This window comes from Mytilus edulis, chromosome 10 (genome assembly GCF_963676685.1).
Source record: "Mytilus edulis chromosome 10, xbMytEdul2.2, whole genome shotgun sequence".
Lineage (NCBI taxonomy): Eukaryota > Metazoa > Mollusca > Bivalvia > Mytilida > Mytilidae > Mytilus > Mytilus edulis.
The window spans coordinates 17,693,650-17,720,138 of record NC_092353.1 but is presented as its reverse complement, the minus strand read 5'-3'; the positions used below and the strand labels follow the sequence as shown (position 1 = coordinate 17,720,138).

Below are 26,489 nucleotides of genomic sequence, written 5' to 3'. Positions count from 1 at the left end.
TTTTGAATTTACTTCTTGGTTGTCGACTCCGGCGGTACCTCTTTGCTAATTTTTTAACACACGATAAATGTTTAGAAAAATGGTCCGAACCGTATTCATTGCTTTGTAAAAAATCTTTTACAGATAGACTCTCTCCTAAATAAAACTCTGACTGTGTGGATATGGATGTCTTTCCAGATTTTACAGATTTGCCAGATTTAGACGTCTTATCAGTTGCTGATCTGACATGTAATGTTTGAGCACTTTTTTGAAATATCCCCGACACCTCTGGAACTTTTTCTTGTTCATTCCTATCTACCATTAGTTTCCGTAGATCCTGATATTGTTGTTCTAATAGTTGATGGCGATTTGAAGCACTTTCAATCACTGGAGATTTCAGACTTCGGCCTGTCAATCCAGCCACAATATCACTAGGTCTTGGTGAAAATGGATCATGCTTTTTAGACATCAGATCTTCTCTTTTTACTTCTGTCCGTTTCATCCAAGATGGTGAATAACTTCGTCTTTTTCTCACCACTGGTTTCGGCGGTGTTTTGATTTTGATTGGCGAGAATAATCCATTCTGTTGCCAGTCTCTCGTGGACGTTGATACAGACATTATTCACATGATTTATATTTACTGTAAGAGTATACAAACAACTCACTTTTCTACCATATAAGCGCTTTACAATAAACTTCTTATTAGATTAGTTATTAAATGTGTTCGGATGAAAGGTAAACTAACGGTCTATATCGCTCCTTGTGTAAACTCATTCTTAAGTCCACGTTTAATTTGTTTTCAAATGTATTTCGTTATTCAAATATTGAAGTTTTTCGAGATTTATGATTTAACAAAATTAATGTTTATTTATGTCAGCACAACATTCAACAACGATACGATGGAATTTTAAATTTCACTCTCTACAAAACTGCATATTCATCGAAGCCAGGAAACGATTGATAGGCTATGTACATAGTATAAAAGTTTGTCCAACAACTGAGATATGAGATTCTCATTAATTATACCTTAGATGCACTCTGAAATGAAAATTTCCTTATCCTTTTCTAATCCACCTTTATCGTTGTTTAAGCTTTTGAAAACGAATTTAAATTTGAACGACGTTTCGTGAGATGTTCAACAAAAGATACAAATCGATTGCATCGATCAATAAACAACTTAAACTGTTAATCAATTTCACCTTAAGAAACTTATTACATATTTATAAGTCGTGAACATAATTAAATACCCCTTCTTTATAAAAAGCTAATAACTATACGCTCTTGTCTTAAATAGTTGGACACGAATCTATATCTGTAAGTCAATATCGCCCCTTTTATCTATCATAGTAACTGACGAAACTGGAAGCATAAACACATTAAATATTTTCAACACTGTACATATATTTTATACAAAGCTTTTAATATTAAGTATTTGTATTGATTTTGTTACTTTAACATTTATTTTGTGACTGAGAGAGGACAATACCGCCATAGTTCTGAAACCTGTGTTAAGTAAATTAATAAGTAGAAAATGGAGGTGTCTAGCCTGATTGTGACGTAGTAAAATACTAAACTATTGTTTACCTTAATCAAAGAAATTGGTTCATTGTTTAATTATTGACGTGTATATATTTACATGCATATGTACTTATGTATATCATGTATATCATAAATGCACATTACATGATGATATATTTATTTCAATATGACCTCATATAACACATGTATTATGTCTATAGTATATCTATTTAATCTTGAGGTCTTGAAAAATCTTAAACATACAATAATCATAATCGCAATGTCGATCTTTACACGAAGCGGCAAGCGATTACTTACAGTGTCATATATGCTTTAAGATACTTATCCCGCCAAAAAATGCAACCTAATCCTAGTTAAAAAGGACTTTAAAATATTTTCGATTAAGATATACCATTGCTGTAATAAACCAAATTAAGTACTAGTATATATACTTCATTAGCTTTGTGATCAATGTATTTTACCTCATAAAAAAACCGCAAGCAGCTTATCATTATTGGAGTGTTTAAACATTATAGTGAGTACAAATCCAGTTTCACAAGGACATGCATACACCTAACAATGAGAAAAAACCGTGTAAATATATATATTTGTTTACGTCAATTAGACAGCAACCAAGCAACAAGATAAAAAAGGGTGCTTAGGCTTAAAAAAATACGGGTATCAGCAATGCAAAATGTCTGTTAGTGTATCATTAGGGGTAATAAATCGGCTCTAATGTGCAGATAAATTGTAAATAAAGGAATATGTATAACAAAGAAGATGTGGTATGATTGCCAATGAGACAACTCCCCACCAGAGACCAACATGACACAGAAATTAACAACTATAGGTCACCTTACGGCCTTCAACAATGAGCAAAGCCAGCATATCAGCTATAAAAGGCTCCGAAATGACAATGTAAAACAATTCAAACGAGAAAACTAACGGCTTTATTTATATACATTTTTTTTTAACAAAAAACAAATATGTAACACATAAACAAACGGCAACCACTGAATTACAGGCTCCTGACTTAGGCCAGGCACATACATACATAATGTGGCGGGGTTAAACATGTTAGCGGGATCCCAACCCTCCCCTAACCTGGGACAGTGGTATAATAATACAACATAAGAACGAACTATAAAAATAAGTTGAAAAAGGCTTAACTCATCAGATGGACAAAAATACAAGTGGACGTGGCCAGGTACTTGTACATCCCAACAGCAAAAAGACACTAGGAACAGATCTGAGAGTACTCGCAGTTAACTGACAGCTAAGGCCAATTAAACCTAAACCTTTATCACACAAGGGTAATAATGTTTAAAATGTCTTAACATACATTCATAGTATCTCATCCCGAAGTGTGTATTTGATTTTCTACTAATACTTTGAATTGTTTCTAAACAGAACTTAAAATTATAAATGCCTGAAGAATGCCAGAGATTTAAGATAAATTTTTGATATTTCAAGAAAAAAAAACAATTATATTAAAGGACATTGTAAACAAAAACCAAACTTGTGCAAGCTGGAAGTATTCCCTTTCAAATAAATATTAATTCGTTTTGGTAAGCGATGTCATTCGATGCAAAATTAGACCACAAAAAATCACCAACAATAGCATGTACCGATGCAGTTACTGTACATTTTGATGGTATACTGTAAAATATTGATTTGTGCAAATAATTTTAAAACGTCTAATATTCAATGATATTCAGAACGAGAACCCTTTGACAATATATTCCAGCTACTGTATTGATAGAGTTGTTCGACCAAGATGTTCGTTAGGAATTAAAATTACCACTGGACACTTGATAGGATGGGTTTGAAATTTTGTTTTTTAGCACCTTCATTCTCCTCTAATACATGTAGATGTTACGAAGATTTTTCAACGTGCATAGAGCTTGTTGCTCTCAGTACAAGGAGTAGCGGGTCAAGTATTGGCAAAAGGCAAAATATTTCTGTTCTTAAATTCAAATATTCCCACAGTACCAAAAAAATAATATAATAATGAATAAAATTAAAATAAAATAAAATAGAATAACATATAATAAATGATTAAAGTAAACTTCTGTTATATATTGAATAAAACCTTCAAATTTTTAGTTTGCATCAACAATGAAATTTGAAATTCGAATCTATGCAAATACCCGTTATTGGCAACTGTCAATAGTTGCACAATGGTACTTAGGTTTATAAAGTGGTGAAAATAGATTATTCTTTGCAATCATTTTAAAGTTAATTATTGTTTGATCCAATAATTAGTTTTGATTGATGAAATCGATTCGTGAAAATTTACAAAGCACTTGCGCATGAAATTAAAATCGATTTATTCCCCAAAGAAGTGTATTGAAACGAAGTTTTTTATATCATTAAATACAGTCATATTTAAAAAATCTACAAAGATAAATAGCTGGAATGTTTTGAAACATCAATTTCAAAAAATCAAATAGACGTAAAAAAGTATTTCATGAGAATATTGCTCAACAAAATGTTGTTTAAAAGTGTATATTACGTTTTGACTGTGACTTACAAATTAATAGATAATGCTATGACCAAGGATTTGTAAAGTATCACTATTCATGTCCTTGTTATAACCAAACTACTTGCAAATTTCCTTGAAAAAGTTGTTCTTTTCACGAATGACTGGTTTGGCATCATTATGTTTTACAATATTGTTTGTAATAGTATCCAATTTCCTTAATTAATTATTCAAAAAAATCCATTTTACTAGCTGCAACTGATATCATTATCAATAATAATCTTTATTTTTCATAAACCATAAGATAAAACAGTACAGAGATATTTTATCATATGTTTTCAAAACGAATAGAGTAATGCTTTTGAAATTTCAGGTCGTACTACTAATAAAAACTGTTTAACAAAATATAAACAACAAGGGTTGACCTTAAACCAAATACAATAGAAATCATTGATCAAAACTTAAAAAGTGAGCAAAAATAATTCTTGACGGTAAATCAAAACACAAAAGTCATTGCGTCATTATTTTAGTGTAATATACATGTATGATATACATGTACAAGTGGGGGTTGATTTAAATAAACTCATCATAGATACCATGCAGGATTGAAATTTTGTATTTGTGCCAGACGCACTTTTCTCGAATAAAACAAGTTAAAAAGGCCAAATAAAGTACAAAGTTGAAGAGCTTTGAGGACCAAAAATTCGTAACTGTTTGCCAATTACAGCGAAAGTAATCTATTCGGATTTCATGAGGAAGAACAAACAGCCTTAGTATTTCAAAATTCAAATTTTTGTAACCAGTAAAATAAATAGATTTATAATTTAAAGAGCAGTTAACAATTGTTTGTCAAAAACATTCTCAGTTTCTAGACACTATTGCCAAAGGATATGTACTGCGCGGAAATTTTGGATCTTTGTTTTTGAAATGTATCCTACATTGAAGCTAAAGGGAGTAAACTCATGACCAATCTTAACGTTTTCATAGATATCTGACTAGAAAGAACTACGAACAAGTTAGGGTTAGGGTTAGGGTTAACCTAAAAAGTTATTTTGCCATTAATTTTCTATATTTCATAATGACTTTATATGCTTTTTTAAAACAGTACTATGATGAACAAAAATTCAAAACAAGGTAAAAAAACATCATTCCAGGACAATAACCCCTATTGAGAAATGTTGACTTATTTTGTAGATCTTACAATTTTGGGTTGAATATTTTTGCTTCGCTTGCCTCCCCTGTACCGTGTTGTAATTCACGCAGAGGATCAATTTAACAAACTAGTCAGAACAAGTGCTATATCATTGTTACATTGGTATTCTTTTGTTCAGGATAAATTTGCGGTTACATTTGTTTGATCATTCGGATAAAGGCGGATGTTTCATAAACTCTATATCAGAACTAACTAATGGAACATTGGCCCAATTATTTATTGGCCAATATAAATCAAAGTGTATCGTTTATACTTACGCTTTTAATTTTTATGGCCCGCAACGAAGTTGTCGGTGCCATATAGTTTTACCCTTGTCCGTAATTCCGAAATTCCGTAATTCTGTCATTCCGTCATTCCGCAACAAACCATTATACGGAGTTTTTTTTTTCCCAAACGCCTTCAGATATTGGGCTGATTGTTGGTATGTGAGTTAACCACGATGAGTTACTGTTAGATCAAGTTTAAGTTTCGTTCCGCTCCGCTAATTTTTGCCGAAATTACGGGCTTTGGACTTTGATAAATTGTTGAAAATCACAGTTACACAGATTTTTTTTCTAAACGCTCTCAGATATTTTTGGCATGTTAGTTAACCAAGATGAGTTACAGATCAGGTTTCAGTTTTGTTCCGCTCGGCTAGTTTTTGCCAAAATTACGGGCTATGGACTTTGATAAATTGTTGAAAATCGCAGTTATACGGATTTTTTTTCTAAACACTTTCAGATATTGGGCTGATTTTTGGTATGTGAGCTAATCATGATGAGTTACAGATCAAGTTTAAGTTTCGTTCCGCTCCGCTAATTTTTGCCAAAATTAAGGGTTTACAACTTTGAAAATTGTTGAAAATCACAGTTACATGGACACGCCTCCAAATTTTGAGCTGATTTTTGATATGTGAGACTACCATCATGTTTGTGTCCACATGTGTTATTGAAATTGCAGATTTTAAAATTTTTTGAGACGGGGCCATTCGTGTCGCTTTGACACATCTAGTTCTGTAATGCTTCTATCTATTGGACTAATACTATATACACATTCATATCATAAGTAATACAGATCTAGTATGAATTTTGTCGGGGTTGAGAAAATTTTCACCAGCAGCAACTTATTGATGCCCGTCTAACACAACTGTACATGTGTCAAATGCCAGCATTGCAAGAGAGACGAATGTTACCAAAGTGACATTTAAATTCATTAGTCGAAAATAAACAGACAAATAGCCAAAGATATCGTTAGCTTTTCGTAACGTTGGTTAATTACCTCAATAATGTTTACTCCATGGCCCAAAAAGAAAAGACAAGCAAACAGTAGTACACAAAACAATAGAGAGAAAAACTAATTATCACAAACCCAACCAAAAAGTCCGGGAGGGTAAGCAAATCCTGCTCCACATGTGGCATCCGTCATGTTGCTCATGCAAGTACCCACTCGGTGATATGTATAATGTGGTAGGTCACTTTCTTGGGAAGTACCCACTCGGTGATATGCTTTATGTGGGAGGTCACATTCTTGGGACGGGGACGATATTTTAATTACGACAATTAGAACATATCCGGTGCCATCTGTTAAACATGTTCCAAAACTGTCAACCAACTTGTGATGGCGTCCGTTAAATACAAAGGGATAATTGCAACTTTATCACTGAACAATTTTGGTTTAATAGCTTCCTTATGAGCAGCAACACTATAAATGATATCATCATAGGAAACACAACTGTGAGATATATACTTCATATGCCGGTGTTGCTGGAATATTGCTACACAGACATGTAAAGTTCACAATTGGGAAGCAACTAAAATCCTCTCTTGTCGTAAAGATTTCTTTCCAACCGACAATTATTTCATTTAATATTAATTTCTTAATTTGAGTTGATATATAAAGCTAACTGTCTGTTGCATCTTTATCTCAAGTTCGATGTGATAGATGTGTTCATCAAAGCCACACAAGTTTTGAATTATTTAGTTAGAGAACATCATCTATATAGCGTAAAATGAAATTAAAGGGTACTACTTCGTTTCTTTTTTCCTTAGAGGTTCCTGTATGAGGTCATTCGCAAATGAACAAAGGAACAAATTGACAAGATGAGGAGTACAGTTTGTTTACATGGGAAGGTCGATTGTTTATTGAAAACACGTCCTCCAAACGTAACATATAATGTTGTCAATCAAGAAAACTGAGAGAAAACATTGTATAGCATATGTAGTTTAATCAGAATGCTTGTTAAATTGAGCTCAATAACATAATTTTATGAAATGGGAAGCTAACATTCATTATTGCATCATTTGAAATACGCTTGCTAATGGACACAGTGATTACGCTTAGAGATTTTCAATCTACCAACATCCGTGCCACAAACTTTAGTAAAATAAGAATCATTTGATACTATTTTCGAACTCTCAATATATAACGAAGAAGATAGAAACACTTAATTTGTGCAAAATTAAGTTTAAAAAAACCCAAATTAAAACACAATTTAAACAAAATGATGATGTTTTCTTTCCTGTATATGTATTGTCTTAAGTGGAGAACATGACCTCTAACAACAAACAGGAAGACATTCTCCGTATATAATTTACTACAAGGTCAGGGTCAGCAAATTGTATGAGGTTAGCTTAAAAAATACAGCTGGATTGCTCTTTTCGTACAATAAAGGTGCAGTTATCACAATCCTAAATAACAAGGCTGTTTTAAAAAAATTGTAACATAAGATAAAGAAACTCATAATTGTATTTACTTTTTACAGTTAGATGGTTATCCAACGTTTTACAGTAAGGTGGCTACTTAACATTTTATATTAAACTATGTGGCTTCCATAAATGAGCAAATAAGAAATTACTTTGTTAAAAGTTATACTGTTTATATCATTTATTATGCATGTTTTTGGAAATAGTTTAAAGCTTGTCAACACGTTTGGGCATCAAATAGTGCGAGTCTTAAAAGTAAACAAATCATTAATCATTTTTATTTCATCTGAAAACACACCAAGTATTGTGATACATAATTATATAGTTAATTCATAATACATGTATTGATATTAAATTTTTCAATAACAGTGTAAACTTAAAAAGTTAGTTATGCTAATTGTTCTAAATTTTCTACTCGATCATACACATCCTTTATCACTCTGGATTAGAATACCTGAATATGCTGATAAGGTTAATGATGGCATCCGCCTTCTCCTCTAGCCACATGCATCACTGCCTATACAATGATGTTGAACATGAGAGGTACCAGGAGAGGCCACCAGAGATCATTAACAGATAACATGTTGGACAGAATCACATAATAAATGTCAACCTAAGTCAAGGGGAGATAATTCAAATACAATCAAACAAAAACTAGTATATCAATATATATAACAATATCAATAAACATAGATAGTACTTTTAAGATGCACACAAATCGCTGTCCAGTTGTGATGTGCATCAACATATTATTAATTCTACATGAACTATTATAAAGCCTTAAGTAAGTACAAAATAGAAAGATCTCTCCTCACATGTGAACTAAGTTTTTAATTAATTCCCATTTACTATCAAATTTCTCTCTTGCTTTAGAGATAATTATTATGACACTTGTTTCGCATGGCACGTGCTTGGTGGATGTCCGATTGTCTGTGTTTCTGGGGTATATGTAGAAATTATAAAGGCCAGGACGACTTTTAATGTAGATCATGGTAAATGTTGCTGATTTGCAATGAAAGAGGGGCGAAAGATACCAAAGGGATAGTCAAACTCATAGATCGACAACGCCATGGCTAAAAAAGAAAACAATAAACAGACAAATAATAGTATGCAAGACACAACATAGAAAACTAAAGACTAAGCAACACACAAACCCCACCAAAATCAATGAATGGAGACCAAGCTATGGAAGTTAAGAAAAAAAAATCATTAAATGGAATAAATTCTAGTAGTGTTGCTATATTTTTTATTTTTCCTGTTTTATGACAGTCAAAACTATTTGAAACATTTTGTGCTTATACCATGTCAGGCTGTACCAAATGTTGTTTTGGTTTGTTTTTTGGTTGTATGCATATTTTGAATATGTTGTGTGATGATGGTTGATTAAGTTAACTATTTCCAAACATTTTCGTTATCATTCTTTCTTATGTATTATTTTATAATTTTTTTTAGCTGTATAAGCAAAAGTAAATAGCTTACAATGATTTAAATATTTCGTCATTGCAGGTGCACTAAGGGTTCAAGGAAGCATAGCTTTAGCGACGATTGTGAATATGTGCTCGAATAATTACAGATCAAGGAAGACAATGCCAACCAACATATGGAAATAAGTGCAAACATTTGGAATTGTTTTTAACTGAATTAACATCCAAGTTGTAAACACACAATTTTACCGTACGTGGTAACCACCCAAGCTTTATTATCGCTGTTTATAGCAATTCTACAAGGTTGGCCATCTGGAAGGATTGAATTTGTAGGAATATATCCAATAAATTTTCCTCTTTCATCAATGACTTCTATTTCACTTATTCTGTGTAATACAAATATATTGTTATTGCTACTTGTTGCAATGGACGTAGGGAGAAAGGTCGAACCATCGAGTGTGTTGCCTTCATAACAGAACTTCAATTCAAAATTAGAATCAAGCACCACTACATATTTTGAATTCGCATCAGTACCTTTTTCTGCTATCACGCATACATTCCCGTTTATACTTTCAACAGTTGCCACAACATCCCCAATAACGTTTTTGTCATCTTGTTGACATTTTTTCTCACGAACAAAGCTACCGTTGATAATGTACAGTTGAATATACGATACATATCGTGACAAAAGTGCGCGGTTTTCTTTCTTTGTGACAAATAAAATAATGTCTCCTGATTTCCTAACCATGTACCCATTAATCTTATGTCGAAAAGTATCATTGGAATCATAATTTACATCTATCAAATTATGTGATGTTTTTGTTTCTAAATCGAATTGAACTACTTTGTTTTCCATCAAGTCTCTGAATAAAACACGGTCATCATCAACATATTGTACATCAGTGAAACAATATTCTTCCATGTTGTATTCACCAAGCACAGTTCGTTGTTCTATGTCAATGAGCATCAGTTTTAACGTGTTGAAAAACAAGGCTTTAGTTGAATTAATAAGAATAATTTCTGTAATTGCAAAACTTGGATCAAATTTTATTACCCAATCAATAGGATCCGGACCAACATACTGAAAAACCTTAAACGAAGTTGAATGTTTTTCCTCTACAGTTACACCCGTTTTTGTTGTGTTCTCTCTAGTACCATCTGCATTGCACGGAAGCTGGCTAGACTTCTTTGGGGTGGAAATATCTGACAATTTAGTGCTAAAGATTTCTTCTTCCGTTGGATTAGTCAGGTCTTTGACAGGAGTTTTGTTCTCATCTGAACTAAAACCTGTCGATTTGGTGTCAGAAGTTTTCACAACGCTATTGCTTTGAATATCATCATCATTAAATGAAATGAGTTGTTGTTCTGGTATGTGTTCTTCGTATGAAGCCATGCTAGTAAAGTTAAAAATCAAGGAATGCTTAATTAGATAAGTATACATATGTTTGACATTTCGAAACAATTATCATTATTTAAACTAAAAAAAACAATACATCGGTGTGTGTGTTTGGTAATTCTTGTATTTTGATCGTTTGTTTCTTGTCCTGTGTCACTGCAACAACTACGTTATTCTTATCCAAGACGACATCAGATAAACATGAGTGAATTCTCACATCATACCGTACGCGGTTATGTATTGTTACACCCCTATAACCGTTTAATCAAACGGGTTTTCCTCATTAAGAGTAGCTACAAAACGGGAAGTTTGTACTCCAGTAAGCCCAAATATCTCTTATTTATGGATTTAACTTTCCTTAGTTTCTCCTTTATACAATGTCATAATGTACACCGACCAGTCAAAAGTAAAATCACAAAAATACTGAACTCCAAGGAAAATGCAAAAAGGACAGTCCCTAATCAAAAGATGATATCAAAAGCTCAAACACATCAAACGCGCCTACATAGTGGAGAGTCACTGCATCATATAGATTTAAATATATGGAATATAATAAACCTGGAAGATACATCTACATCTACATCGTACGACGATAAATCAGCACATTGATGACTATACGTCGGCGCATCGCAAGCAGACACTTAATAAAAAGTAACAATATAATGAGTGCATTAATCCAAAATTAAATTTGTGCAAAAATAAAAATAAAAATAACTCATTTACCTATATGTACAAACAGAGTGGATAACGAAATATGTTGACTGTGGATCAGTATTTCAAACTGATCCAAAGAGTTAACACTAATGATGTTTTGTGGAAGTGAATTCCAGAGTACAACTGTTATTAGTAAAAAAAGAGACCAAGACGGCCTGTGATGTTTCTGTAAAGTGTGTTGGTGTTGTTACAACTTGTTCTAGCTGGTTGTCTTGGCATATGTCTATTAATTGCTGACATTGTTTTGAGTTGTATGCCATTTGTTTTATGGAATAATTATTCCAATCGATTCCACCCAGATTAAAATCACCACCTAACCAAATTTTTGCCTTGCCTTCTCCTAAGTGTGTTAAACAGTCCTCCTCAGTTTTATTTGGAGGTTTATAAAAACTACCTATGTATAAATCAGGTGACCCTATAATCTGAACCTTAACCCAAAGTTGTTCACTAGTATCATCAGATAAATTCTATTCAGAAAAGAAAAATTCTTCTGGTTGTTCAACACTTCATTTAACATAAGCAAGACAATTATATGGAAAGTAATGCCAATTATATAACTATCAATAAATCATTAGTAAAACAAGCTGCAAAATAAAAAGATACAAAAACTGCAAACAACTTAACGAAAATTACAAAATGCCAAACGGTTGTCCACGAATTATTACCCGGAGTACGTTAAATCAATCATTTAACTTCTTTAATTACAAGAATTTCCTGTACCATCTGCACAAGAATATTAGACTATCTGGGAGGTGATCCGAAGTAACCATAACATAAGCTGTTAAAAAATATGTCTCGACGTTCCATCTATCGTTCTGCAAAAACAAAGCAGGACATTCTCTGATGTTATAAGAGAGAAAAGGATTTGCGGCCAAAGCAAACGAAACAAGTGAAATTGAAAAACGGTCTAAAAGAAATAATTCACAATGCTTGTCAACATAAAAATGATAGCACACGCTATACATTTATTACTTTGGGATACCATACGGCATATTTTGGTAATAGTGAACAAAATTGCAAACATGCTACACAGAGGAACAAGTGATCAGTATGCTTGGTTTTTGACGACATAGTTGTTAAATTTGGAGGTAGACTTTTTCAGCAAATTGTCGGCATTACTATGGGAATGAACTGTGTACCTCTCCTTGCCTACTTCTTCTTATTTTCATATGAATCGTAGTTCCTTCAGACATGTGTCAAAAACATGACGATCAAAGATGCCAGCACATTTAATTTCAAATTCAGATATATTGATGATGTTCTTTCCATAAACAATCCAAACTTTTATAATTGGGTTCAATTAATATCTACCAAAGCTAGACTTTAAAGAAACAACATACACGGCTTCCTCCGTCTCATTATTAGACTTATGCCGCGAATTTGACATACACGGTCATCTCAGTACCAGAATCTATGACAAACGAGTTTTAATTTTGAAATTATCAATTTACCCCACTTTAGTAGTAATATACTAACTTCACCTGCATATTGGGTATACATTTTCAAACTTATTCAATATTCAAGAGGTTGTAGCTCCTACTCAGACTTTGTTAACAGTCACCAGTATCTGCGCAGAAAAATGATGAACCAGGGGTAAGTCAAAAAACGTCTCGTTCTTTTTTCAAAAAAAGTTAATCGAAAGACCTTGTTGGTAAATATTCCGTATCAACTTCACAAATGATACACGAATGGTCTTGAAGTATAGGATCTGGGTATCGACTTGTTTTTGCTATTAATTACGCGTTATAGTATTCTTTTATTTATATTATGGATATTACTTTTATTGCTTAGTCTATTTTGATGATATGCATTTGGCGTGACTTTGTGTATTATTGTGTTTTAGGTTTGCTAATGTGCTTTGTTTATATGTTTTTTTTTACGTTTCTTTAAAATATATGACGTTGCTCTGTACTTATACATCTCGTCATTATGTTATTGCGCTATCGTAAATTTTTGTATTTTTGTCTTTCATTCTTGCTAATGTCCTTTGTTTATATGCCTTTTTGTGCTTCTTTGATACATATTTGTTTGTTTTTATAGTGATAAAGATTATAAGATAATGACTGCTGAATCCTCATTATTGACATTTTTACCGATAATGTCTGTTTTGTTCACACATCGTTGTCAATATAATGGAATTTGATGCAACTGTCATATAAGTTAAAGGTTAATCTAGCAATAAAACCAGGTTCAATCTACGGTTTTCTTAAAAAAAATACATGTACCAAGTCAAGAATATTATATTTGTAGTTCATTTGTTTGATGTTTTTAAGCTATTGAGTTTGCAGTTTGATGAGGGACTTTTCTTTTTGAATTTTTCCTTGGAGTATTTTTGTGATTTTACTTTATACATGATTAGATTAAATACATATACTCCACGATGATCGACCAGATTATGATTTCTGTTTTGCTATACTCGTTTTGAGGTACATTTTGAGTATAGTGACATATGTTCTTTGAGTTGGGTGGTGGTCGCACATTTTGTTGTGTAGTACTGCTTTGAGGTAATCTTGTTAATTGAAGGTGGTTTTGATATTTTATCCGTGTAATAATTTAGCTACATATTGAATTCACTTTATTATTGGTGCACTGTTTCATTAGATTATCATAAAATGAATGACTTTCAAATTTTTCTTCAGATGAAAGATCGCATTCTTTTAAGTGGACCCTTACACATACCTTGCTGATAAGGGTTTTATGAATCGGAATATACAATACACAATCGATTCGATTAGCTGTGCTTATCAAGACTGCACGACATTTACTCAAATATAAAAGTGCAACCATCATCTACAGGTTATGACAGGTCCGGTGCGTTAAAACCAGGTCAACCCCAACATTTTCATTCAAAGCGGTTTATTCATAAATATGACGTCAAACTGTAATTGGTCCCATGAGAATTGTTTATCAATTTCAAAACATCCCATGTTTTTCTTCTACCTCAAATGCATTTTAAATACGTACAAATGGTATATAATAAACTTGAAATTATTGTTTATAGTTGTATCACGGAGAGCTAGGTGCAACACGATCAAATAATAAAAAATATAAAAAGGGTCATACAAACAGAATATCAAAATAGATAGAATGAAATAAATATTTTTTTTAAATCAAACAAAACACGCAAGACCTTTTTTGATTTATAAAATACCATCTTAGTTGTACTTCCGTAATAGAGGGACATAATTCTAAATTGTAAATGTATCCATATAGAATTGACTAAAAAAATGCATGCAAAATAGTACCATTCAAGAAAAACGAATATGAATGGACGACACATCCCTCAATTAAGGTAAAACTTCGTGAAAGATAAAAACATGACCAATAAACCATCACAGTAACATTTATCAAAGGTATTTATCACAAAATGCGCAGTTTATGGTTTGATATCAAACGCATACATTTACATGTATTATCCGATTAAACTGACCAAGTAAGTTTGAAAAAAGCACGCGAGCGAAACCTAAATCTACCAAAAATACTGAAATAATCAAGTATACTACTTACATTGTGATATGCTACGCTATAATTACTTGTCAAATGATAAACTTTATATTCGACAAGATACAGGAAGTATAACCTTAATTTGTACCTGTTGTCATGTTTTTTTTTAATGTCTTAAATATTATCATCGAAAGGGATTATTTACAGCTTAGCTAACAAAGTATGACCACAGGCTACATGGGGTCAGCATAAATTAGACAGCATCCTTAATTTACAAAAAAAAAAAAAAAATGAAATACAATTTTGTCATTGAGACACAATTTCTTACCTACACCAATCAGTATACATGGTATAAACGTACTTTTTTCTATAAGTTATTTTTATAAACACTGACGAAGAAATCTTTATATCGATTCAATAGCACGCACAATATATTTTTTATACAATCTCAAAGATATTTTTGAATTAGGGTTTTCCCCTTTGTAGGTGGACTAGAAACATTTGAAAAGGAGCTATAAATCCATGATGATTAATAGTCATAGGTAATTCATAATCACGATACAGTATTTACAAAACTGGTTTATTTTAATTGAACACTGAGGATTTTGCCTAAACTCGTGACAATCCATAGCTTTTCTTCTCTGTCCGTAGCAATACGTTCTGGTCTACCATGGGAGATGAAGCTGTCTGTTAGTATATTTCTTAAAATCTTCCCATTTTCATCGATGACTTGTATTTGTTCTAGATTATTCACAAATAGTATATCGTTTCGGCGAGTGGTTGCTAAAGACGTTGGGAAAAAATTGGTGTCTGATTCATTTCCATCAAAGAAAAAGTGTTCCCTCAACTGAATGTCAAGGTCGACTAGATAATGTGAATTATTATCTGTATCTTTATTGCCAGCTAAACATATATGCCCATTATTATTTTCAGTGATAGCGTAAATATCGCCTGTAAGATTTGTTCCATTATGTTGAAGTTTTGTTTCACGAAGAAAAAGTCCGTCTCTACTGTAAATCTGTATATATAATATATTTGTCGGAATGCATCCACATTTTCTAAGTTTACGGCTCACACATACAACTATGTCCCCTGACTTGCGTAAAAGAAAATGTTTTATTTTGTTTTGTGTTTTTTCATTTGTACCCATGTCTATCAACGGCCCAATCAACGCATCTGTTTGGTTACTTGTATCTTTACTCAACACAACTTTTATAATCTTGTTTTCTCCATGGTCAAGAAGGAGAACTTCATTGATGTTCTCTGTACCCTGAAGATATAAGAATCCACCTTTCAAAGGATAATCAAACAACAGTTTTCCGCCTATATCAATCAGTCTAAGTCTTTCTAAATTGTAAACCCAAGCTACAGTAGGGGTTATAGGGTATATATCCAATATATTTCTAAAGCTAGAATCAAATTCCAAAACACACTGTATTCTATCATCTGTTTTCAAATATGGAAGACTGACAACTTTAACACTAACGCCGTTTTCTGATATTTCTGTTCCTGCATCATCCGATGTTTTGATGTTTGATGCCACGTTGATAATCGACGGTTTCATAATATGTGGATTTCCATCCAAACTATCCGTTGCATTGTCGATACTACAAGACGACTCTCCAAAATACTGCAATGTTCCAGTGACAAGCTTGTGTGTACTGGAAAGGTTGTTTTCGTCAGTACCTTTTGATCCATCAAGACAATCCGATGACATCCCAACTATTTGACGTGAATATGCCGTACTTCGGTGATCTGAATCTAGATCGTCGAAGTCGAGTTCATGACTAATGAGTGTCTTTTCTGTTCCTCCAGGACTTCCATCAAGATAGTCTGACGACGAAAATGACTCAAAACAGGACCCTGGTCGGTCATCAATATCAAGCTCAGGCGTACGGTAACGTACTATTATTATCATCACTTAATTATGTTCAATGAAGACTGTTCCTTTCTTAGACACATGGATGTCGTTTGCCATTTGAATTTTTTAACTGCAAGATAAAAATGTAATTATATTGTAAACACACGTATTTATAATAATAAATTCCTTAAAAGCAAACATATATTAGACGTAAGAGTTGAACATAATATATATTATTTTCGGCATTGTTTAATTTAAAATGCGTACCATGTGACTGTAATACATATTTAATAGAATATGATAATAACTATTAAACGAAAATCATAAAAGAGTAGGACAAAACAATAAAAGTTAATTTAAAAATATTATAAGCGTTGCACAATAGAATAAAAGTCAATTTCACTACCGGATGAATTTAAAATCAAATATTGTAAAGAGTTAACTTTATTAATTAATATTAACTCCTTATCTTAATTTTCACCATAAATAAATAGTTATAACAACAATTTAAATGTAACAAGATATATTATATTGATACACTTACTTCAGGATTAGACTTTATCCTGTGCAGGAAGTTAAGCAAGCTAGTAGTATCATTTATTGGCATAAAATTCATCTATGTGAAAGAACCTGTAAGCGCCTTTTACATTACATATTATTGACAAATAATATATAAATCTATAATTTCCGCCCGGAAGATCTGATCAATAGTTTTCATCCGAAACATACTACAATACTGAAGTGGGATAAAGAACATGATTTCTTGTGATTCAAACCTAATGTTATAATTATTGTTTATTTAACATTATAATTTGTTTTGCATATTCATTTCTTCCTTTGACTAAAGTTATATTAAACAAATATATGATAAAATGAAGCAATATGCAATTGTTTTTTATTTTGTTTTATTCTGCTAAAGCGTACACTTATATTAGTATTTGTATGTGCTTTTTGTTTGTCTTTTGAAACATAAAATATCTTCCACTGGTAAGCATACTTTCATATTATGATCTTTTTATCACATATTTAACACATGCCTAACATGTTCATATTTAAAAATCATTCTTTACATTATCAATAAGATTTGGTATGAATGCCATTGAAACAACCCTTCATTTAAGTCAAAATGTACATAAAAAAGTAACACTTATAGGTCAAAGTATGGCTTTCAACACGGGGTATTTGATCACACCAAAATAAAGGGCTTTAAAATTACGTATGCGAAATGTAATGTGTGTTAATCATTTGCCACTACCATGTAAAAACAATACTGCACTGTTTGTATCAAAAATTGTTTGAAATACTACGGTTCATTATACAAGAACAAAATGGTTAGATTCCAGTTGTAAGAATAGTTATCAAAGGTACCAGGAATATAATTTAGTACGCCAGACGCGCGTTTCGTCTACATAAGACTCATCAGTGACGCTCAGATCAAAATAGTTATCCAGCCAAACAAGTACAAAGTTGAAGAGCATTGACGACCCAAAATTCCAAAAGTTGTGCTAAATACGGATAAGGTAATTAATTCCTGGGATAAGAAAATCCTAAGTTTTTCGAAAAATTCAAAGTTTTGTAACAGGAAATTTATAAAAATGACCATATAATTGATATTCATGTCAACACCGAAGTGCTGACTACTGGGCTGGTGATACCCTCGGGGACGAAACGTCCACCAGCAGTGGCATCGACCCAGTGGTGTAAACAGTTATCAAAGGTACCAGGATATAATTTAGTACGCCAGACGCGCGTTTCGTCTTAATAAAGTTATGAATAAACAAAAGCATTTAAAACTATCAAGCACAAATATAACTTGATTTCGGACAACCTCTTTTTGTTTTGAAATAAAAACACTCAAGAAATTATTATTGTTTCAAGTGGAGTTTCCATATACAAACACCTATTTTGTACAAGATTTCTTGTATGATTCAGCGCAACGTCTTAAAGAACAACAGAACAATAGACAATAACTTTGTATGAGGTTAAGAAGTGTCAATTATCGTGGTTTTCATTTGTAACTAAAGACTTTTCATTTAAACAATTAATTTTAAAATACTGATTACATTTGCTGAAAACTTAAGCAGCTGAAATAACATTTGTTAGATTTGTTATTATCTTTAAATGTCGCTGTTTAATTTATAATACTGCAGACCTCACTTTAACGAGGAAGATATATAATGTATGGAAAGCTTTGATCACGTTCAGGATTTGGCTATACATCTAGATTTATCAGTTCGTCAACGCTTGTACAAAAATACCACATGTTGTATTAGGTTTTAGATTTTTAAATATTTAGCCTCGAGCATCACTGAAGAGATATCAATTTTCGAAATTCACATAATGTGCATAGACATTGGTACCGTTTAGATTATTGTTGTGCAGAATTATGATTTTGATGCATAAGCATGGTTCCAACTTATCTCTTACCTTTATCACGTTGTTATATTTTGTCTTTTTGAAATTAGAATTTGATACCAGTCGAGTTGACCCTGTCTGATAGAACCTGCACTCCAAGTCATACAATTTCACTTATACGGATATATTGAATACACGTCAGGTACACATCAACTAAAAAAGTACTTTAGGACAAATATATTCCACTCATTGTGATATGCTCCAAATCTTATGCAGTCTAATCAAGGTGTAAAATACCAACACTGAATGCTGAACAGAACAACGAAGAGACAATACATGGATTTCTTATCTTGGACATGCATATAAATGTGGGTTTACTAGTTACACATTAGTAGTAAGCTAGTACCAAACCTATTCTAGTAATGTATAAAACCAAAAAATACATATTTTCCCCAATTTGAGTTTAATATTTTACCATGCTCTTTTCGCACAATTCTTTATCACCTTTTAATGTACATATGTTTCGTTTCGCTTCTTTCGATTTGTATTGTTATTTTTATCTTCATCTGTATTTCTTTGGAACTTTCTGTCTTGTATCTCTTGTCCTATATTGTTTCCCTGGTAAATGTTACATGTTGTTACATACTCTTATTTATGGACACTGCTTTATGAATGTATAATTTGTTTTTTATAACATCTGATACAAATGAAATGAATAATAATGTTGTTCTGAATGTCATACGTATATGGTTTGAGTTGGAAATAAGAGTAGTGTTTTTTTCTTAGCTTTTGGGGGCATCGGTGGCTAGTAGTCTTAGGTAGACAAACAGCTGTATAACAAGCCTATCAAAACGACGGTTGTGAGATCGAATTCCACAAGTGGCAGGTTACTCGACTCCAATCTGAATTGACTAGGACTATCAGTATTCCTACCGAAGATCGGTGGTTCTTCCAGACACTCAGGGTCCCTCCAGCAATAAAAAAAAAGACCGCCATAAAAAGGCTTTTCATCACTAAAAGTGCTGATGAACAACAATAAATCAATTCACTAATATTATCTTTAATAACATTGCAATATCTTTCTCTATCACCTTATATTGGATTACAAGAAAATATTATGCCGTGAATTCTCGGTATTCATTTTTTAACAATCTAAAATTGTTCCCTTTGAATTTTCACAACTTTATTTAAAAAGATAATAACAAATGTTTTTTTACGGTTTTATCAACGCAGGAAAACATATGAAATTATATTACATTGTACTTCCTATATAACCATGTTTCTTCCCGTCCTTAAGCTATCCAGGATATTCACCCTTTCCTGTGCGAAATGTAATGTTAATTTCTTCAAGTTAATTACACGTCATGTCAAATCACAAGGTTGTTTTATATGTTAGACATATGTCACACAATAGAGCGTTTTCGTATGCTAGTATACAAAAAGTAAGAAGCAATCAACAAACACAATTTTGTTTTGAATTTTAACAAACATTTTACTTTGAAAAGAACTAAAATTATTCGTCCAAAATTTGTTGTAATCAACACCATTAAATCACTGTCAAAAGTTATATAACGGACATATTTAAAAATAGTGGCCACATCGGAGGGTAACTTGAAACGTTGACAACCGATTTCACAACCATTTTCGTCTATTGTAACGATAAAGATTTAATCTTCGGTTTTGAAATTATTTATAAAAAATAAGTATTTTTATCTATTGTGTTTGTCTGTTTCGTTACCATGATAATATTGTCTTTCAAGAAATCTGCACTTGATAATGGACGAAAAATATGCGTCGATGATATTCTATCGTATGAAAACCGGAAATTAAATTCTGCTTCCAACACGATTATTAGGTAGACACCAGTCAAAACTTTGTCCTGCAATACACATGTCACCATTGCTACAAACTACCATACAATATGGGTTATTGGTAAAGTCTCTGTATTTACTGTAAACACGACTTTCTTGTCGACAATCATTTTGTCACCATTATGCTTTATGAAAATTTGCATTTTGCGATTTCCAAAAAAGTCCATTTTGTGAGACAAACATGAAATTCTACATTCTGAATTGTGAAAAAAAATTCAGTGCCCAGCATATTTCACCATCTTTACAATATCCCCTATTAATTTTGGTTTGTTCTTTTTTATATGATTTTATTTTACATCAACCATTGTTTTGAATTGATTTTTTCGATCCATTTCGATTAGGTTATTAACAATAATATCTTTATACGAGAAGACAAAAGATGTCATGTCTTATTTGGGAGAATATCTAAATCATTATTTTTCTTAATTCGGTACGGTTGAAAAGGCTCATTGGCATTTCGTTGATATCTATGTATATTGTTTGAAATCGTTATTTGGCGTCTAAACATTTATTTATGGTTTTGTGTTGTGTCCTTCAAAAATTAAAAAAACAAAAATACCGAACTCCGAGGAAAAATTTAAAACGGAAAGTCCGTAGTTAAATGACCAAATCTAAAGCTCAAACACCTCAGACGAAAGAATGTAAGTGAAAACTTAAGAAATAAGAAAATGAAATTCGAACAAGGAAATAAGATATTATAAAGGCAACCGTTAGCGCTATCATATTACTTTATGAACAGCTTACTTTTTAAGTGAAGGAAATTATAGATACCAGGATTGAAATTATTTACGCCATTTGTGCGTTTTGTCTACAAAAGACTCATCGATGACGCTCGAATATAAAAATGTTAAAAAGGTCAAATAAAGTACGAAGTAGAAGAGCATTTAGGACAACAAATTCCTAAACGGTTGGCCAAATATAGTTAAGATAATCTATTCCTGAGGTAGAAAAGCCTTAGTAGCTCAAAATTCAAAAGTTTTGTTGATTTATAATTATGAACAAATCAATGATAACTCAAGTCAACACAGAAGTACTGACTACTGAGCTGGTGATACCCTCTGGGAATTAAAACTCCACCAGAAGTGGCATCGACTTAGTGGTTGTAAATAAACTCACAAGGTCAATGTTGTCGAGCGATAACAAATATAAATTGATATCTAGCATGTGAAGTATCTGTCTTTTCCACTGACCTTCCTTAAAACAAGACTAAGTGGTTAGATTCTTAATACACTTATTAATTTAATATATAAGTGACAGACAAGTTTAACCTTGGTATTATTAAACTTATATGTACAAAAGTATCCACTCCTGGTACATTTCTTTCCTGAGAACTTGTTAAACATGATCTTCACAACATCTTTTTCTTTGCATATTAATAAACTATGATCATATTTAGAATAATGGTAATTTTAATGAGTTAAGATAATAATTATAATTTTGGATCTCAGTTTTAAAAATAATAAGTATACAGTGCAGAAGTAGAAAAAGTAACAGGAAATAACAAATTATCCACAAATCACCTCATAAAACGCATTAGGTAGGCGAAAATGTTTGTTGTGTTTTAGTCTGCATGCCATTTCTCCAGATGATACGATAAGTGACACTTGATTTTGATGAGTTGTATGTAGACAAAACGCCCGTCTGATGTACGAGTTGCTTACGGTGTCTGTTTTTCTTGGATTAATAGTTGTTAATTGTCCCCTTGATATTGATCTTATCTAAATCTTCTTTGAAGTTTTATTCGACTTTCAGTTAATTTGCTTTTCATATTGAAATAAGTAGTTTGTGTTTTTCGTGTATTGTGTATTTCTCGTTTGATGACATATATGGTCGAGTTTGAAAGTCGGTATCATTCGTGTTTAATGTAAATACGTAATACACAAAGCTTAAGACAAAATCCCCGTTGGTCGTTACTAAATTTTATTTTTTATTTGAATGAACTCATATTTGCATATCCCAATCGGTACCCACTATAAGTATGGAAGGGATCATTTGCGTGATACAAATAATAAGATTGTGGAGTTTCACTCCGGAAACTCTTGCCTGCAATAATTATGGTGTAGTTAAGTATCAATGACCTTGACCTTTTAGGTACGGAATTTAAAATCAATTTAGATCTGTAATGCATTATATATGGCCTTAGATCAAGTATGGTTGCATGTTATCCCATTTAAGGTTCAGGGGCTCTTTGCACAAAAAAATCGAACGACATAAATTGATTATAAGTTATACTTAAATAACCATGACTTACGAGAACTTTTTCATAGGATTGTTTCGAACATGAGTCGCTGGAATTGTCATTTTGAAACATCTTATCTGCACACTCCTACCGTTTTTACTAACTGATCTTTAACTTATATATAATGATCACACAACATGGAGTATAATCATGACAGCCTCTGAATGTCTTATATCTCACAAATAACCAGGTATATTACTTAAAACAGTGAATTTCTACTGTTTACAAGCTGTAGCAATTTTTTTATATTGAAAGGCAGACAACCTAACAATGAAAATAAATTAAAAACCAATAATATTGAGGAGGCCTTGAGAAATCAAGATACTATTTTATTACAAAAGATACAGGAAAAACAAGCACATTTTTCAAATTTTAGTTACTAGTAAATAGAATGCCCTGTTACTGATTGTGATGTCGAAAACGATGGTTAGTATTCAAATTTCATTTTTCATCGTGACTTGGTTCAACCCTTTTCGATAAATCCTTAAAAGTGGCAACAATTATTTGTCCTGCATCCGTTATCATCCAAGCCTTACTCTTATTATCAATTGTGATGAATCTTACTGGTCCATCCGAATGAAATGCATCAGTTGGTAAATGAAGTCGGAATATACCATTCTCATCAATGATCGCGACATATGTCAGTTCTTTCTTCTTTTTAGCCATTTCAACTGTTACCTTTCTCTTTGTCCTATCTCTAAAGGTGTTCACAATCAGAACATTATTTTTCAAATCTGTAGCTAGCGATGATGGATTATGTATCTGAGAAGTTGTATTTCTGTCGTAAAAATACCGAAAGTGGAAATTTGAATCAAGAACAACAACCCAGTATTCCCCTTTTTGCTGGGCTTTCTCTCCTGCAATACAAATGTTACCATTGCTATTTACTATTAAAGAGTAGGCATCACAAATTAATTTCTTTCCCTTATTTTGAATTTTGCCTGATTGAACTAGTTTTGCCTCATTGTCATATCTTTCAATAAGGGAAGCTATTGAAGAAAAGCAGGCACATGTCCATTTCTGGGTAATGCAAACGATCAAATCCCCGGATGGTGAAAGTGTAAATACATCTAATCTGCGCTGTACTGATTTCTTGCCACCAGCGGAAAAGTCAAGGAATGTTTCTAGTTTGCTTGTATTGTCGTTAGCAATGCTTAGTTTAGAAATTTCATTGCCTGATGAAAAAAGAAAACTAGTTTCATTCAAAGCATTCAGGAAACAGACAGGAACGTCTGATTTATATGACCTTAGTACTTGACCATTTTCAATATCGACCAGCCTTATTTTACTGCTACTACTAATCCAAGCTTTTGTCGGACTAACGCAGGAAATTCTTGAAACGTCACTAAAGTCTAATCTGAAGGACGCAACACATTCGATTTCGGAATCATTATCGGTTTTCAGATCCTTTCTCATTTCTATAAAGTCCGTATCATCCGATTTCAAGGACAGTCCTAAACTGGAGGTTAATTGTAATGCGTCCGCTTCAGCAGTTGGAGTTTGAAGAATAGAAGAGGTTTCTGTAGATACCGTGATTATTTCATCATTTTGCATGTCTTCGGTAAATACTTCATCCTTTAAATCTTCTTTGTCTTCAATTTTTGTTGTCTTGTCTTGTTCATTAAGATCTTTTGATTGTTTTGCAGTGAAATCTGCCTCGCAAAGATTCTCTTTAGATGACATAGTTTTTTTATATCTGTAATACAATAACAAACATTTAAAAGTCATGTAATTATTTACAATACAAGAATATAAGCTGTAAAACTGATAAAAGGAATAAAAAGATGTGGAAAACAAACAATTCCAGGTCATGGTATGGCCTTCAGCAGTGAACACACCCATACGAAGAAAGCTATGAGATCCATCCGCTTGACAAAAATGAAACAATTTAGTTCGGATATCGAACTCACTTATCAAAACTTAAAACAATAAAAGAAAGCAATTATGAAAGACATCCCCCAACAAAAAGTATCAAAATAACAACTGAAAATGCTCACACATCATTAAGAATATTTTAAACAATATCATATTTTTAATATATGGACTTGTTACATTCATTCGAAGGAATACATGCTGTAAATAAAGGCAACAGTAGTATACCGATGTTCAAACTCATAAATCCATGGACAAAAAACAAAATCGGGGTAACAAACTAAAAATGAAAGCTGTAAACCTTCTCCTTTCTGAAATTCTTTAAATATAAAATATGTCTTCCAAAACTATTTTGTACAAATGAGAAATATCAGCAGAACTAGAAACGGATGTATATACGACTCATGCATTCATTTTGCAAATTTTGCATACCTTACTCAAAATAGCAGAAAAATTACCTTCTAAATGTACTCAAAGTTCCAATAAAAATAACCGTAATGCTTTTAACACTCCTCACAAGATAAATATATACAAATTTTGATATTTTAATTAAGACGTAAAAACAAGATGTGCTTAAAAAAAGAAAGGAAACGGAAGTTGTTAAGGAGCGATCATTTTACAACTTGTGATAAGGATCACGAGTTACATATACTTTCTTCTATTCACCACATTATAAAAGAAAACACGTAAAACTATTCAATTATAATTACATATACGTAGCAATGCAATTTAATCAGCAAAATGTTTTTACTTTGTTTGCATTGTGTTTAAATGCAATATCAGTATTTAATTCTATTTTAATCTTTAATCAATCCTAATTCTATCTTACTTTTGAGATATAGTTTTTCATATGTGACGTAATTTTTCTGCTGTTTCAGAAATTTCATATATTCAAATTGACGTAATTTGTAATGCCTTTCACCATCGTATGTGACGTAATTTTTAATGCCTTTTCACCATCGTATGTGACGTCATTTTCATAATTTACTGCGTTGAGGCCTGGACTGAGTCGGGTGTGTCTATTCTGTGTTGGTCATTCATAATGTATTCGTGTTTGTTTTATGTAATGAGTTAATACTTCAGTTTCATTATGTATATCTGTTATATTCATTTGATAAAATTTACTGTTTGCAATAGAATTAATTGTTCTAAATGATAAGGATGTTCTTATTCCAAGCATAAAAACTTAGCCGTATTTGACACAACCTTTTTCAACTTTTGATCTTCAGTGCTGTACAACTTTGTACTTTATTTTCGCTTTCGATATTTTATATCTGGGCGTCACTGGTGAGTCTTGTGTGGACGAGGCGCGTTTTTGGCGTATTAAATTTTAAACCTGATGCTTTTTGTTATTCATTAATCATGTGTTTCTTTGTCTAATACGTTTTCCTATTTATTTGTATTGTAGTCCTGTAATATTAATGTTTCTGTGTGTGTTAC

The 26,489-nt window shown here is 32.1% G+C and overlaps 3 protein-coding genes across 5 annotated transcripts; all 3 read right to left on the bottom strand.

Moving 5' to 3' along the window:
* Nucleotides 1-8,136: 8,136 nt before the first annotated feature.
* On the bottom strand, nt 8,137-15,307 carry LOC139490519 (uncharacterized). Of its 2 annotated transcripts, none has more exons than XM_071277306.1 (2): nt 15,180-15,307; nt 8,137-10,691 (listed from the first exon to the last, which is right to left on the bottom strand). In XM_071277306.1, exons 1-2 carry the CDS (start codon nt 15,197-15,199, stop codon nt 9,515-9,517), a joined length of 1,197 nt encoding a protein of 398 aa, XP_071133407.1. In that variant the 5' UTR covers nt 15,200-15,307; the 3' UTR covers nt 8,137-9,514. The 2 variants fall into 2 exon arrangements, with proteins under 2 accessions (XP_071133407.1, XP_071133408.1); XM_071277307.1 differs by lacking the exon at nt 15,180-15,307 and adding an exon at nt 14,915-14,995.
* On the bottom strand, nt 14,535-17,729 carry LOC139490517 (uncharacterized). Of its 2 annotated transcripts, none has more exons than XM_071277303.1 (2): nt 17,257-17,729; nt 14,535-16,842 (listed from the first exon to the last, which is right to left on the bottom strand). In XM_071277303.1, exon 2 carries the CDS (start codon nt 16,767-16,769, stop codon nt 15,432-15,434), a length of 1,338 nt encoding a protein of 445 aa, XP_071133404.1. In that variant the 5' UTR covers nt 16,770-16,842; nt 17,257-17,729; the 3' UTR covers nt 14,535-15,431. The 2 variants fall into 2 exon arrangements, with proteins under 2 accessions (XP_071133404.1, XP_071133405.1); XM_071277304.1 differs by lacking the exon at nt 17,257-17,729 and adding an exon at nt 17,119-17,227.
* Nucleotides 17,730-23,469: 5,740 nt separating this feature from the next.
* Nucleotides 23,470-25,724, bottom strand: LOC139490518 (uncharacterized). Its single transcript, XM_071277305.1, has 2 exons — nt 25,508-25,724; nt 23,470-24,873 (listed from the first exon to the last, which is right to left on the bottom strand). Exon 2 carries the CDS (start codon nt 24,858-24,860, stop codon nt 23,619-23,621), a length of 1,242 nt encoding a protein of 413 aa, XP_071133406.1. The 5' UTR covers nt 24,861-24,873; nt 25,508-25,724; the 3' UTR covers nt 23,470-23,618.
* Between the last annotated feature and the right edge of the window lie 765 nt (nt 25,725-26,489).